Consider the following 16,986-nt stretch of genomic DNA (forward strand, 5'->3'; position numbering starts at 1 on the left):
CTCAGGCTGGTCTCGAACTCCTGAGCTCAAACAATCCGCCCGCCTTGGCCTCCCAGAGTGCTAGGATTACAGGCGTGAGCCACCGCGCCTGGCCCAAAGATTTCTTAAATAGGACACAAACAACTTTAAAGAAAAAAATAGGTAAATTTGGCTATAGTAAAAATTTCTGTCTATCAAAAATTACCATTAAGAAAGTGAAAAGGCAACCAGAGTGAGAGAAAATACTTAAAATATACTTACCTGGTAAAGGACTCATGTCCAGAATATTATAAAGCACTCTTACATATTAATTAGAAAAAGACACACAACCCAATAGAAAAATAAGCAAACAATTTGAGCGGACTTTACATAAGAAGTGTCTAAATGGCCAATTATATTAAAAAATACACAACTTCATTAATCATCAAGGAATACAAATTAAAATTGGTGTGATAACCATCACACACCCACCAGAATTGCTAAAATGAATAAGGCAAAAAATACCCAATTGTTGGTGAGGAAATGGAGCAACGAAACCCTTATTTACTGCTAGTGAGAGTATAAATTGATATAATCACTTTGAAAAGCAATTTGGGATTATCTAAAGCTGAATATATGCATACCCTTTGACCCAGCAATTTTACTCCTGTATAATCAACAGAAATATGTACATAATTAACGAAAAGACATGTAGAAATAAGTTCATAGAAACTTTATTCACAACACCCAAGTACTGGATAGTATCCAAATGATCTAAAAACAGTACAATAGGTAAATTAGTTGTGGCATGAGCACACAGTGGACTACCGCAATGAATATGAGCACACTTCAGCTGAATGCAACCATATGGATGAATCTTACAGTCATAATGTTGAGTGACAGAAACCACACAAAGGTTCATAGTATATGATTACATAAAGTTGAAGAACAGGCAAAACTAATCTACAGACCCAGAAGTCATAAGAGTGGCAAACCTCACCAGAGCAGAGGGGGCCCTGTATCTAAAGGGTACACAGGGGGGCTTCTGGGATGCGGGCAGCCTTCTGTTTCTTGGTCTTTGTGCTGATTTCATGGATGTGTTCACTTTGGGACAATTCACTGAGCTCTACCCTTATGATTTATGAGCATTTCTATATATGTGTGAGACTTTAAGAAAAAGTTAGGCATATATGCTAAAAAGTGAGTAACCTTGATTCTTTTTGTTTTTTACTTTTCGATGCTGTCCTTCAGAAGTGATCTTTAACTTTAGATGCTTACTACTGGCCATTAAAGACGAAAACTTTTTTAGATGGAAAATTACTCATTCTGGGCACACCTGTAATTCTAGCACTTTGGGAGGCTGAGGCAGGAGGATCGCTTGAGGCCTGGAGTTTGAGACCTGCCTGGGCAATAGCGAGACCCCGTCTTCACAAAAAAAAAAAAAAAAAAAATTAGTTGGGCACAGTGGCACACACCTGTAGTCCCCAGCCATTCACGGTGGCTGAGGCAGGAGGATCACTTGAGCCCAGGAGTTTGAGGTTTCAGTGAGCTATGATGTACTCCAGCCCGGCCAACAGAGTGAGACCCTGTCTTGGAAAAAAAAAAAAAATTACTCATGAAATTGTTTGAGTTTAGGAAAAGAAATATTTACCATGAGGTGTATTTAAGAGAAGGACCCTATTTATTTGTATGAAAATATTTTTACTGGAGGAAAGGACCTTTTGTCTCCCAGGTGCTATACTTCATCATCTTATTCTTAGTAGAAAACTTTTTAGCTATTTGATTTGTGAGCTTGGGCCATAAACCTATGTGAGGACCAGCTTGTGACTGAAAAACTCACAAGAGACTTACCTCTCTACATCAGCATCCGGGATTTTTTTTTTCTTTTTTTTCCCCTAGTCTTGGAGTAGGTAGGATGATAGGATGATGGGTGGTAGAGTGGTGATTTGGATATTTCTAGAGCAGGGGTTGGGAAGCTATAGCCTATAGGCCAAATCTAACTTAATGCCTATTTTTGTAAAGTTTTATTGGAACACGGCCACACTCATTTGTTTACATATTGTCTGTGGCTGCTTGTAGTTATAGGGGCAGAGTTGAGTAATTGTAGCAGAGATGGGCATGGCCTGCAAAGCTTACAATATTTACTATCTGGCCCTTCAGAAAAATTTTGCCAACCCCTCTTCTAGACCATGTATTTCTAGACTACTCATTCATGTGAACACTGTGATCTGAGAGCCTTTGCTAACCACCTGTGGCTGTTTCACCTTAAATTAAATAAAATAAAGAATTCAGGTTATTTGTATTAATCATATTTCAAGTGCTCAGTAGCTACATGTGGCTAGTAGCAACTGTATTGGACAGCATAGATATGCAACATATCCATCTTTCAGAAAATCCTCTCAGGTAGCCCTGATTGAGCCACTTGGTTCTTGACCCTCTCCGTCACTGAAAATCTCTGCTGATGTGCCTGTTTCTTTCATCTGAACTTACTTTCTCTATTTTCTGTCTTTGTGGTTTCTTTCTATCCTCTGTGATTAAGTTTGAATCTCAATTTATATGTATTAAATATATTGATTCTTTTTCACCATTTCGTGTATGTCTTCTTTAGTTCACTGGAAAGATTATAAGGTATTTACAGGCAGGCGCTGTGTTTCTGTTGCTTTATAGAGTATCTTGCAGAAAATAGTGTTTGTTACTGTTGTTTTACTATGTACTGGATCTCCCCAAATCATTTCAGTTTTTTTTTTCTCTAGGTATAACGAACTGTAAACTTTAAAAAAGCAAAGATGGGTGAAAAGAAACCAGAGCCTTTGGACTTCGTGAAAGATTTTCAGGAATACCTGACTCAGCAGACCCATCATGTGAACATGATTTCTGGATCAGTTAGTGGGGACAAAGAAACAGAGGCTCTTCAGGGAGGTAGACTCATCTTAATACTACTAAATAATCCACTTTTTATAAATATATTAATATTTGTGTGTAGTTATCCATATTATGAAGACCACTGCTCACTAATGTGAATCATTCTGGTTTTTTTCCCTAGAAAAATAATGGGGCATTTTTTTCCTTCTTCAAACATACCAGATTTTTGCTGAGGGAGAGTGTTTAACATGGTCTGGAGATGTATTGGTGATCTTATTGGAAGGTTACAGATGCTAAATACCCTTCCTGTCCTCCAAGTTCTATTAGCTAACAGCAGACACATGAAACCCAAAGGGGATCAAAACAATAGCTTCACTATACAAACAATTCGGCCATCAGGATTAGACCTGAGACCAAAGTAGGGGTTTCTATTTCTTACCTGTTAAAATGAAGAAAGGGCTGACCAGGTTTACCCATCCAAGAAGAGAAACTAGAACAGAGAAAGCAGTGACCTGCTTGAGCCTGCTAGAGGTATATTTTGTCTAGTTCATTTGCCACACAAAAACTGGAATTTATTCCTAACCTAGCTCAGGGGTTAGCAAACTATAGCCTGTGGGCCCCATCTGGACCACTGTATTTAAATGCCTACAAGCTAGGAATGGTTTTTACATTTAAAAATGGTTTTTACATTTAAAAATGGTTTTTAAAAAGTAAAGGAGAATAATGTCCTGACACATGAAAATTCTGTGAAATTCAGACCTTAATGTACAGACGTGCTCATTTGTTCACATATTTTCTATAGCTACTTTTATGCTAAAACAGCAGAGTCCAGTAGTTATGATAGAGACCATATGATGCACAAAGCCTGAAGTACTTGCTACTCACCCTTACAGAAAAAGTTTGCTGACCCCTGACCTAGAGGGTCTAAGTAGGGCCTTGTAATCTAGGGACTGGCAGCAGGGACCAGGCATCACCTGGGAGCTTGTTAGAAATGCAGAATGCCAGACCCCACCCCAGATCTACTGAGTCATAATCTGTGTTTTCATAAAATCCCCAGGTAATTCATTTAGATATTAAAATTTGAGAGGCACTGGCTTGGGAAAGCAGTGGGAGAGAGGGACACACTGAACCCGATCCCTCCAGTATAGTGGCCCTGTTGGATACCAGCCTTGCGTCACTGCAAAATCACTTCTCCTGGTGAGGTGGGAGGAAACAGAGGAGCAGGGGCCTTGAGTTTCCTCATGCCAGCACTGCTCCTTCCTGGGATGGAGCATAAGATGTTTTCCCATGAAGCTGCAGGAATAAAAGTATCCCTCCTAATGCTAGATTGGCAGACTGGATTTAAGAGACCAGGGTTGTAGTCCCTGCCATTTGCTGGTTTTCCTGATTATGAGCAGCACCTGTCCCTTCAGTTTCTTTATACAAAGAAGTTCTCAGATTAGATTAAAAGCAGACAGCCAAACAAACATCTTTTGGCCCTGAAATTGTTATGATCCTAACATTCAGAGGTATCAGAGACAATACTTTCCTTTTTGTGGCTTAATTAGAATTCTAAGATCCTAAATATAACCCAGAATCTAGAACATATGTATAAACTGAGTGAGGTGATGAACAACTTATTAATTGCTTGTTTAGACTAAAGTAAATAGAGTTAGGATTTTGGTGATGATTATGATCACCAGCTACAGCTGTAGGAACAGCTAGGGTGTTAAACACCTGTGTATAACTGTGCCGTCACTCTTCAATGAATCTCCTTACTCCCCTCTCTCCTCACCTGTTTTCTTCTTCAAAGGCTGTTGAAGACTGACACAATTTATATGTAAATAATTTGAGATCCCTCTATAAAAGGTTCTGCGAATATAATACAGAACATATTACTGCTTTTGTATAAAATTAGCCTCAGTTCAGAAAGTCTGTTATAAAATGAATTTAACTTTTGTGGGAAGTGAACTGTCAATTTATGAAAGATTTTCAACCACTTAAGACTAAAATGCTAAATTGAGTTGATTCTGAAATGCATAATTTCTTTTGCTATACTTTGTTTATAGCTGGAACAGATGGTGATCAAAATGGACTTGATCACCCATCTGTTGAAGTTTCCCTGGATGAAAACTCAGGAATGTTAGTAGACGGGTTTGAAAGGACGTTTGATGGGAAGCTTAAGTGTCGGTACTGCAACTATGCCAGCAAAGGAACAGCCCGGCTTATCGAACATATTCGAATCCACACAGGTAAAGGAGACACAGCTAGAGAAGGCATTTCTTTGAGGGCAGTAGTGAGGGGCCAAGGACGACAGGTTGATCTGTGGTAGAAATAGTTCTTACAGTTCAAAAATGAAGGTTGATGTAAGGTTTGAATAAATGAGAAAGTTATTCCATTTTTACAAACCATCAGCGTAACAACATGCAGACAGGTCAGAAGTGAAGCCCCTTGTCTCCTTCCTTAGCCATTTTAATTCTTGATCCAAATAATCTCAACATCAGTCTGCTTCTTAGATTGAGGAGGATAATGCTCAAAGCATTATGAAGTGATAAAATGTCTTTATCCTTACTAGTACATTTCAATTGCAAAAATGGGGAGAAGTTTTCTATACAATTGCAGACTCTACTGCTAATCCTAGGTGTCACCTTAGCCATCCCTTCTTCTGAGAAACCTGCCTAACTAACTACACCCTGCCTCTGCCCAAGACCAGGCGAGGTGTCTTTCCTGTGTGCTCCATGGCTTCCTGTGTTCATTCATCACATCATTGTGGTGGCCCAAGAGCCTTTTGAGGACAGGGATTATGATGAGACCATCTTCGTACCCCTAGAGTCTACCAGGGCATCTGGCACATACTTGTTAGATGAATGACTCCAAATCTCATATTTCAAATATTTATTTTACATATTTGGGTAGTTGTCAATTAACATCATTAACAAAAATTGTTCCTTCTGGCATCTGGAGAGTAGGAAGACGGAGAAGCATTGGCAATTCTGAAGGAACACTTTGTATAATTCATACTTAGACTAGGAAGCCCATTTTGAATTTGAGCTTTCTGTTTCATATAAGGACTTTTTTATAAAGGATTTTTGTATATATTTTTCCCCCTGAGAAAAGAGTATGCATGTGTGTGTATATGTGTGAATATGTATGAGTAAGTGTTTACGTATAGATGTACAAGGGCTGTCCAGAAAGTATCCAGCCACTGTTAACACATATTTTTCATAGTACATGGCTGGATACTTTCCGGATAGCCCTCATATACATGAACATAAAACTGAGACATACTTTTGATAAAATCATTATGTAGGGACTATTACTAGAATATTATTGTCAGTTGTGCTATTTCTTCTTTCCCCAAATGCCAGTTGGAGCCATAACAATTTTTATACTATATTGACTAGTAGAATATAAATGCATGTCTCCAGTTGTTGCCGATGAGTTAAGCTTTATCTGTTTGTGTTTCTATACAAATTTTAGTAATCTCATATGCAAATGTGAATTTCTGAAAAGCATTTTCTTCCTGATCAATTTCCAAATGCAATGAATGGACAAACATGAAACTTTTCATAAATGAACTGCTCTTGTAGTTTCTCCCCATTTTTCTTTTGAAACAGGTGAGAAACCTCATAGATGTCACCTTTGTCCATTTGCATCTGCTTATGAACGTCATCTGGAAGCCCATATGCGTTCTCATACTGGAGAAAAACCATACAAATGTGAATTATGTTCCTTCCGCTGCAGTGATCGAAGTAACCTGTCCCATCATCGAAGGCGCAAGCATAAAATGGTACCAATTAAAGGTACTAGGTCTTCCTTAAGCAGCAAGAAAATGTGGGGGGTTTTACAGAAGAAAACAAGCAATCTGGGCTATAGCAGAAGAGCACTAATCAACTTAAGTCCACCTTCCATGGTGGTTCAAAAACCAGACTACCTTAATGATTTTACCCATGAAATCCCAAATATCCAGACTGACTCCTATGAAAGTATGGCAAAAACCACACCAACTGGTGGCCTTCCAAGGGACCCCCAAGAACTCATGGTTGACAACCCTTTGAATCAGCTCTCGACTCTAGCAGGACAGTTGTCCAGTTTGCCACCTGAAAACCAAAACCCTGCATCCCCTGATGTAGTTCCCTGTCCTGATGAAAAGCCTTTCATGATTCAGCAGCCTTCTGCCCAAGCAGTGGTTTCTGCTGTGTCAGCAAGTATTCCTCAGAGCTCCTCTCCCACGAGCCCTGAACCTCGGCCATCACATAGTCAGAGGAACTATAGTCCAGTGGCAGGTCCAAGCAGTGAGCCAAGTGCCCACACAAGCACTCCTAGCATAGGAAACAGCCAGCCAAGCACGCCAGCCCCAGCCCTGCCAGTCCAGGACCCTCAGCTTCTGCACCACTGCCAGCACTGTGATATGTACTTCGCAGACAATATCCTTTACACTATTCATATGGGATGTCATGGGTATGAAAATCCTTTTCAGTGTAATATATGTGGATGCAAATGTAAAAACAAGTATGATTTTGCCTGTCATTTTGCAAGAGGGCAACATAACCAACATTGAAAACAATCATATTATGTTTTACTTGGTTTTGCCTTTTTTGTGTTCTGTGCTTTGGTGTTTTTTTTCATCCCTGATAAAGTGTCTGCTAATTTAAAGTTTATAGTTATAGAATATAAACTTGACAGTGGAAACAGAATTTTCCCATTTTTTTCCCCCATAAAAGTCTGGTCAGAGTCATTTATGTATTAAAAAAGTTAGACACACTGTGTCTCTTTCCTTTCATTTAGACATTTGAGAATTGGAGTGCAATCATAATCTTCCAGGTGTTCATTTAAATTTTTCACATTTATGGTCCATAAAAACTTCAAGGCTTATCCATACTTTTGATATTTCAATATAGACACTGAGCTAGATGTTATGTCTGCCATAAAATGGTAGAATGAATTATCTTCTTATAAAATCTGTTACAACTTATTTCAGTGTTTAGTAGAGAAATTGCCTTAAAAATTGCTCTTAATTAAAATATTATTTAGTTCACATATCTTAAGTTGAATTAGTAGTTTCATTTCAACTGACAATAGTAAAGTTATTTCAGTGTAGTAAATTTTTCTTTTTTCCACAAGGGGAAATGTAAAATAGTTAATTCTTACAAAAATAGGAGGTGAAAGTTCTAAACTAAAACTTAAGACTTTAAATTGGAAAGTGTGTTTAATATTTAAAATACCTGTTTATTCAATTTCTAGTTTAAACCCATGTCCAGTCTCCATTGAATCTTTATTATATTTTGGATTTTTTAAAACCACAGGTAAATACACTAGAGTGCTAGATGCCTTTTTTACTTTCAGCTTGAACCTTTTTCATTTAAATCTTTTCTTACATTATTACTATCAGATGAGGTTGATAACTATAGTGAGAATCTTTTATTCTTCCTTTTCCTTTGAAGACCAAAGAGGTATAGTGGAAGTCATCCATCTTATTATTAAAATGTAGTCCTTCAAAAAACAAAAATCTCTGAAGATTCCTTTTCCTGCCTTCTATCCATTTATTGCCCATAATTTCCAAGAAAAGGTGGTATAGAAACACATGGGAAAAAGTGATGGTGAAGTAATATTTACAAAAATGAGAACATGTATCCAAAATGGATTCTGGTCTCCTTTTCAGAATTGGCCATCTAAAATGTTTTCTGTGAATTCAAACTGTAATTATTTGCAGTTTTACCAGTCCTCATGTACAGTGATAAAACTATATGGAAACTGAATTGTCGCCTTAGTAAGGATAAAAAGGTGTGAAAATGAATACAAAATGCATATAAACATTTGTTTATAAAAATAAGACTTGCTAAATAAATCTAGAGTAATTCATTTTGAATAGGAGGCTGTTGTTTTTATATTGTGTAATAACTAGCTTACTTGGAAGAGAGCTTGGTCAAACAATAAAATATATTATTACTAACTGTTGGTTTCTGTGTACTTTGCAAAAATTTTATTTTTAATTTGGTTCATATCCTCTTCAATGTGCTCTTAATTGGCTTCTGAAAGAGACTATCCTGTTAAGCATCTATTAACCCAAAAGGACTTCTACTCTTGTAGTAAATAAAAGAGAAATACTGATGTTATCTGCCCACAAAAACCCCAAGTGCCAAGTTAATGGATACTCTGCCCTCTCTTCCAAATGCTAGAAAGCCATTGTAATGAGTTCTTGTGGTTTAGTATCTAATCTAAGCTCATCTCAACTGCATTGTTTAAAGAGGAGCATCAAGGACAGTTTTTCCAAACTGGAACTTTGTCAAATCTTGTGAATCCAAAATTCTGCAATTCTGTCTCACTCTTGCTTAAATCACTCACTGCTCAGTTCAGTTTTACTGCAGCAATTTCCGAATGTATAACTTTGCTCTAGTATTTATCAATTGCCAGAAAGAAACAGGTCATTTGGAAGCTTTTGCGATTATTTTTCCTTATATTTTATTTTTCAGATAAAAGCAATACCCCAAAATAGAAAATGAAAATGTTCATTAAAGAGAAAGAACTCTCTTGCTAAAACCAGCTTATTAACTCTACATTCTGGGCCAAATACATTTTTTTCCCTAACAACTAAAGATGGATGTTTTGAAGGTACATTTTAATTTAAACATGGAAAAGATATTTTTTTCATAATTACAAACTAGAATGTAAAATCCTAATTTTCCTATGACTTACAGAGCACAGTTGATATCCCAAAGGTGTTGATGCTTAAAAGCTACAATTATTCTAAATGCACTTAAAATTTTTGAGGCAAATCTACCTTAGAAACTTTTTTGATATTGTATTTTCTAAAAGATTTAGGATTTTATTTAAATTTCCTGTGAGTTAAATTCTGTATTTGTTAAGATGTTCATATCTTCCCTTATGTATTAAATATGTTTCTCATTTTTAATCAAATATTTTATAGAAATAAGTTGTTGGGAAAAGTTTTAACATGCACTATTTATAGTACTTTGCCATTAACAGGCAATGTTCTGAAACTAAATTTATTTTTGTTTAGTGAACATAAGTTTAGATTTTTAAAGTTGGTAGATAATTTATCTCCACTAATATTTTTTTAAGAAACTGTGAAGAGATTAACAGGGAATAATTTTATTTCAGATTTTACTAATGTAGTACATAGCTACAACTTGAAATTCAAGTAAAGGCTAGACTTTTACTTTGAAAATATTCCATTGGGTATTTCTAGTGCTATTTCATTTTAGAAATAAGTGTTTGCCATTCTTCTCCAACATTGTTTGACAAAGGGATTACTAAAAAAATAAAGATAAACCTCATTTTAAGTTCTACCAAAATATTTATCAAATGAATGTGTTACTAAAAATAAAGATTCCCTGCTAAAGACTTTTTCATTAGTCTTAGAGGGTATATGCTTTCTAGAACTTGTTTTTGTTAATATGTACTTTGATGTAAAAGAACATATTTTGTATGCAAAACATAAAACTTGCATTATGGTTGTAAAATACACTATATTGTTTAGGGATTCCAGAAAGCAGTTTAATGCTGAAATACCGATATCTAGTATGTAGTTCATATTGTGATGAAGCTTTGCTTTTGTAATATATGAATAAAATAATAACACTTTCTAATGACCTCGATTTTTCTTTTTTGAAAACTAGGATCAAATTAGTTTTTTAGTAATTTTCCGCTATGTAAAATGTTACGTTAATAAAATAAATAGATTTTGTGGCTATACTGGTTTGAATTTCTAGATGCCTTACCTGAGGAGATCTGTCATGAGTTAAAAAGAAAAACGGATTCATACATCTGCAACTTGTCTCCCCTCTAGTTTCTTCTCTTTATTCAAGATCCATTTAACTTGACTTCTGTCCCACAAGCCCCACCTACCCTAAGCTTTCTGGCATATAAATGAGGAAGGCTGCGTCTGTGCTTAATTATCAGTGTCACATCTGACAGGTGAAAGACTGAAGTGTTATGACAAATGAATCCTTTAGAAAGAACTGATTTTTTTCTTTTTTAAAAAAAGAATGGTCTTTGCAATGTACATTACTGGCCTGGAAAACATACAGTAATACAAATTTGTTTTAACTAGTTTGCAAAAGCTTAACCAAAATCAGACATTTGACTGGAAATTCAGATATTTTAATGCTGCTTTGAAAAATATTTCTGTACAATATTATCTTTCTCATAATGAAAAAAAGAAATGATATCTGATATGTCAATAATTTGTTGAAAGCACAGATATTTTTTGTTTCCTTGTCTTAGGTCTTCCAAAAACTCTGTTTTGAGCTTATTAAGTTCTTCTGCTAGAAGCTTCAAGTTGTAAGGAAGCACTTGTTCATCTAAAATAAAAAGATATTATCAGATTATTTGTATAAATTAAAGCAATCTGGGCTGTCTAATGACATCAGGAAATTCATTCGATTTGGACAAACCAGTCGGATTCTATAAATAATCACAATTGAGTTGGTGTAATACAAACAAAAGGTCACAATGTGATACACAAAAATCATCTGAAACAAAAGAATTTAAGTAACTTTGCTATGAAATGTATGAGCAGAAAAGACAAACCTGAAAGGGATTTTTTTTTGTGGACAGGAAGAGCCAAGATAGTTGGACTTACTGTCTTATTGAACTAATAAGTAGAAAGGAAAAAAAGCAGAAATAGAAAATGACAATTTAGGGTTTTTCTCCACAATCAACATTAGTACCAGAAAATTTAATTTTGAAACTGATAAATCATATCTAGGACAGCAGTCCAATATAACTTTCTACAATGATGGAAAGATTCTATATCTGCTCTATTCAATACAGTAGCCAGTAGCCAAATGTGGGTAGTACTACTAAAAAATTGAATCTTTATTTTTTGTTAGCTTTACTGAGATGTAATTCACATACCATATAATTTACCCTTTTAAACTGTATAGTATGAAGGTTTTTAGTATATTCACAGATATGTGCAATCATCACCACAGTTAAGACATTTTCTCCATCTTAAAAGCAAATCCCTATCCTTGAGCTATCATCCTCCTACCCCCTCCCCTCTCTGCACCCCCAATCCCTAAGCAACCACTGCTCTACTTTCTGTCTCAAGATTTCTCTGTTCTGGACATTTCATATGATTGAAATCATAAAATATGTGGTCTTTTGTAACTGACTTCTTTCACTTTGCATCATGTTTTCAAGGTTAATCCATGTTGTATAGCATGTATCAGTACTTCATTCTTTTATGCCTGAATAATAATATTCCATTGTATGGATATACCAAATTTTATTTATCCATTTTTCAACTGATAGGCACTTGAGTTGTTTCCATCTTTTGGCTATTACAAATAATGCTGCTATAAACATTAGTGCATAAATTTCTGTGTGAACATGTTTTCATCTCTCTTTGGCATACACCTAGGAATAGAATTGCTGGGTTACACAGTAACTCTGTTTGAGGGGCTGCTAGGCTGTTTTCCAAAGCAGCTGCACCATTTTAAACTCTCACCAGAAGTGTATGAGGGCTCTGATTTCTCCACATCCTCAAGTCCTCACATCCTTGGACTTTTTAATTCTAGGCATCCTAGTGGGTATGAAGTTGTATCTCATTATGGTTTTGATTTGTATTTCCTTGATGACTAATGATGTTGACTGTCTTTTCATGTGGTTATTGGCCATTTTATATCTTCCCCGGAGAAATGTCTATTCAGATCCTTTGCCCATTTTATTATTATTATTATATTTTTTTTGAGACAGTCTCTCTCCGTCACCCCGGGTAGAGTGCAGTGGCATCATCGTAGCTCACTGCAACCTCAGACTCCTGGGCTCAAGTGATCCTCCTGCCTCAGCCTCCTGAGTAGCTCTGACGACAGGTGTGTACCACAACGTCCAGCTAATTTTTCTATTTTTAGTAGAGATGGGGTCTCACTCTTGCTCAGGCTGGTCTCGAACACCTGAGCTCAAGCAGTCCTCCCACCTTGACCTCCCAGAGTGATAGTATTACAGGTGTGAGCTACCACACCTGGCCCCTTTGCCCGTTTTAAAAATTGGGTCATTTGTGTTTAATATTGAGTGGTAAGCGTTCTTTATCTTTTTTGGATACAAGTCCATTATGAGATACATGTTTGCAAATATTTTCTCCCATCCGTGAGTTGTCTTTTTCCTTTGTTGATGGTAGATAAATTGAATTTTTAATTTTATTTAAGCACAGTCTAGAAACTAGTATCACCTCCCCTCACCAAAAAAAAATCTGCTTTTTTTAATGGGTGGGAAATGAGTCAAGAGTGATTTTGGGCATAACGCTATACACCCCACCCACTTTATTTATAGAGAGAATGGAAGAAAAGCAAAAGGTTGAGCAAGAATCCCTGGAACTATTTTTTGTTTGCATTCTAATTATGCTGCCATTCTGTTCCAGTCCTCTGTTTTTCAAAGTTTGGATTGTAACCCATTGTTTGTGGCAGCCAGTGTTTTTCAAAAATGAAATCAAATAGAGCGTAGTAGAGTTCATTAAACATGTGAGGATGTTTTGTGAAACTTTTGTTTCCACATGTGTGAGTTCATGTACTGGGTTACAATATAAAATCTATTTATGGGTCATGGTTAAAAAAAAAGTTTGAAAACGCAATATGTTCACAAAGGGCAGAAAATAAAAAAGGATAAAAGCCACAATAGGGTTAGTTTATTGTTTCCTTTTCTAATGTCCTAAGCTTCTGTAAAGGTAATAACAAATGGTGGTGGTCCAGGGAACATATGGAAAAGCACAGACTGGAATCAGACTTAACTCTGAACCCCAGATATTTAGGAGCTGTTTAGCCGAGTTATTATCCTGATCCTCTGTAAACCTCCATTTCACCATTTCTAAAATTACACCTACCTTATAGGATTGTAAAGATTAGAAACAATATTTATAAAGCACTTAACATATAAAAGGCACTCAAAAAATGTTAGCTGCTGTTTTTTTAAAATCCAATTTTAAATACAGCAATGAGTCAATATAAACCTATAGGAACTATTTTATAAAACTATAATTACTACATATTTCATCTATCATACAAATTTGGATTTACAATACATTGACCTTGTCCAAACTCCATGCTGATCTTATACCTGGCCCCTGACTACTCCTCCTCCTTCCTTCCCCCCATGCTCAATGGCCTCTTCCCTGTTCCGGAATGTTCCAAACTACTCTACCTCTGGACTTTTGCACTTGATGTATCCACTGCCTGGAATGATCATCCAGACAACTGCATGGTTTGCGCCTTCCCTTCATTCACGTCTTTGCCTAAATGTCATCTCTGAGAAGCCTTCCTGATTACCTCGTTAAAAACAAATCCTCCCCTCACTCTTCACTGTCTCACCCTACTTTATGTTTCTCCAGAGCACTGGCATATATTCATACAACCATTCTTCTGTCTCTCTTCTCACTAGAACATTCTTCTCCCTGCTGATTCCCCAGCATCTAGAATAAGGCCAAGGCCTAGTACAGAGTAAAACTCAGTAGAAATGTATTAGATAGATGACTACTCAGTTCCATGGGTGGAATTTTTAGTTATATTTAACCAATGTGCATATTGAAACATGATATAAACTTTTATGACTGAAAACAAACTACCTGAGTGTCAGGGGAACAACAGTAGCAAGAGAAGGTCACATCACACCAGCGAAACAGCACGTCACTGACACAACATACCTTTTGCTTCCTTCATCGTCTGAGACACAATTCTTCGGAGTGTCTGATCCACTTTATGAAGAATGTTAGTTGAACATATAATTCTGTCTGTTTCCTGTGTAACACAGACATTGTTATTGGAACAATTATATAGTTGTATAAAAGAAATGGCTAAAGCGTAGGTGATGCATATTGGAAGGGACTAATAAGTGGCTTTTTTTTCTGTTTGTCACTCTTCCCTAGGAGAGAGTCCAGAGCAATTCCATCCCATTGTAAACTGGCTTCCATCCAGGCAGTGATATGCTGGTGAAGGTCTAATAACTGGCCCTCCAGACAAAAACAAATCCCAAACCTATCTGTAGTGCTTGCCAATTTCTGTGGTGTAAATATTCCCATTCTTGCACGTTTTAAGCTACCAACATAATGTCAACAGGCTCCAACATTTCTGAAAGTTTAACTGGCTTTGACCATCCAGCACAGCTGCCAGCAGGGCACGCTGCAACCAGCGTCAGCAGCTGAGTGCTGGTGATGCCCGTCAGTCACAGAGCACCTTTCATGTTTTACTGGCCTTTTATTAATATGTTCAGCCCCAAAAGATCTTCCTATGAAAAGCTGTTCCTTCTCATTTATACTAAACCTATACTGGAAGACTTACCTTTTGTTCCACATTGTCCTCAACATATTTTACTGGATTTTCCAAAGCAGTACGCAATACATCAGTCACCTCCAGGCTATAGAGAAAGTGGGATAAAATACAATAAATCCATATATCAAACACCTGTTTTTTAAGAACTTGTATTTATGAACCCTAAATTGAATTCTAGAGGAATAAAACTGCTATAATCCAAGATCCTTAACAAAAGGAAAACGACTAAATGGTACAGAAACTACCCTCTACCTGCAAAATCCAATGTAGTAGCTCAAAACAAATTATAAGCCAAAACCCCCTAATTTAAAAAATATTAATTTCTGAAGACTGGTATCAATAAGCTTTGCATAGTCATTCTCTCCTCCCCTATTAAGTGCTGCACTGTAGGCTACCAGAATTCTTTTTTATTCCCTAAAGAAAGATGCTCAGTCTTTTCTTTCTGGTTTCTGCTTATTCAGTAAGGATATGGATTAACACAGTTTCTCACTGACCAAGGCTCCACGGAGGTTTGAGGTGGAATTCATTCATTCATTTAACAAATATTTACTGAGCATCTTCTTATATGAAAAATACTGTACAACTGCATATGTGAAACTATGAGCTAAGCTGCCTTCTCCAAGCCTGATAACATAATAGACACAGATATATTAATTAAATAAGCAGAAAATAATTTCGGACAGTGGTAAGTGGGCAAGTGAGTGAAGACAAACAAAGGGATGATAGTAAGAGTGACTGGGTAGCCAAACTAACCTTCACTGCAGTTAGGATGGTGAATGAAGGCAGTCAAGCATAAACATGTGGGAAGGGCAGAGAGGGTGGCAAGTATACAGGCTCTGAGGCAAGAACAAGCTGCTAGTGTTCATGCAACAGAGAAGACCAGTTTGGGTGAAAAGAAGCAAGGATGGTGAGTGGTAGGATATGAAGCTGGAGAGTTAATCAGAGTTAGAACACAAACGTTATGGTAAAGAGTCTGAATTTTACTCAGAGTACAGGAGGTAGCACTGAAAAATTTTAAGCCAGTGAGCTCATCAAGCTAAATCTCAACCTTAAGATGATCCTTCTCACATTGGAAAGAACCCAGGTTCTGAAGTGAGTGAGACTGCACTGGGTCCAAATCTTGGCTCTGCCACTTACTACCTGTGTATATTACTTACTTACCTGGGCCTCAGTTATCCCATCTATAAAATGGGGATATAGTTTTTACCCTTAAAAAGGGTTGTTGTGAGAATTGAATGCGACCATACACAGAAAGTGTTCAGAACATGCCCAGTACATAGTATGTACTCAGTAGCTGTTGCTTTTATTATTTCACAGAAGCCTGGGAAAGATACATTTATCAGATCATCTTTCAACTTCCAATACACCAGACTGCACAGAACCCCTTTACAGTTACACTGTGACTATTTTGGATATGAGCACAGGTGACGAGGTTCTTAAATTCTGAGATGAAAGGGCAGATTATGGTAAGGACTGGCCGTGACGCTAGAGAAGCCCACACTCTCCTTGCTTCTAGCAAAGACTGGGTCTCACGGGTCTCAAGGCAATGATGATAACCTTACGCTGCTCTCATGGGATATCTCAGTGCCTCAACCAGCTGTCTACTTCCAAAGGAAACAATTTTAAGTATTCCAGGAAAAGTAGCAATCAACTAGTTATGTGCCTGCTCCAAGTTTCAGAATATTGTAATAAGTTAAAACTAGAAACTGCACCAGTAGCTTATTTCATAAACTGTCTAAACAACAGTCAACTGATTCCAATTTTGTTTCTGTGGGTTTTTTTTAATAGTGTGTTAATGTTATAAAATGCATGGAAACTGTATCCTGGGAACTAAACATTTTGTGGAATGAGTTTAAAAACAACCTTTAAAAATTGCCGATCCTGGCCGGGCGGGGTGGCTCAC

At 36.8% G+C, this 16,986-nt stretch overlaps 2 protein-coding genes across 3 annotated transcripts in view; one reads left to right on the forward strand and one right to left on the reverse strand.

Moving 5' to 3' along the window:
• Positions 1-7,451, forward strand: part of IKZF5 (IKAROS family zinc finger 5 (Pegasus)) — a 20,400-nt gene extending 12,949 nt beyond the window's left edge. For both annotated transcript variants that reach the window (XM_012642438.1, XM_012642440.1), the window contains 3 exons: positions 2,712-2,877; positions 4,869-5,051; positions 6,417-7,451. In XM_012642438.1, coding sequence (XP_012497892.1) covers positions 2,745-2,877; positions 4,869-5,051; positions 6,417-7,360 — 1,260 coding nt within the window. In that variant the 5' untranslated portion in view covers positions 2,712-2,744 and the 3' untranslated portion in view covers positions 7,361-7,451. The remainder of the gene's footprint in view (positions 1-2,711; positions 2,878-4,868; positions 5,052-6,416) is intronic.
• A 3,439-nt stretch (positions 7,452-10,890) lies between these two features.
• The window catches only part of PSTK (phosphoseryl-tRNA kinase), a 10,804-nt gene continuing 4,708 nt past the window's right edge, over positions 10,891-16,986 (reverse strand). The window contains exons 4-6 of the mRNA XM_012642441.1: positions 15,093-15,168; positions 14,459-14,552; positions 10,891-11,123 (exon numbers count right to left, since the gene is read on the reverse strand). Of these exons, the coding sequence (XP_012497895.1) occupies positions 10,924-11,123; positions 14,459-14,552; positions 15,093-15,168 (370 nt within the window). The 3' untranslated portion in view covers positions 10,891-10,923. The remainder of the gene's footprint in view (positions 11,124-14,458; positions 14,553-15,092; positions 15,169-16,986) is intronic.

Source organism: Propithecus coquereli, unplaced genomic scaffold, assembly GCF_000956105.1.
Source record: "Propithecus coquereli isolate 6110/MARCELLA unplaced genomic scaffold, Pcoq_1.0 Scaffold179, whole genome shotgun sequence".
NCBI lineage: Eukaryota > Metazoa > Chordata > Mammalia > Primates > Indriidae > Propithecus > Propithecus coquereli.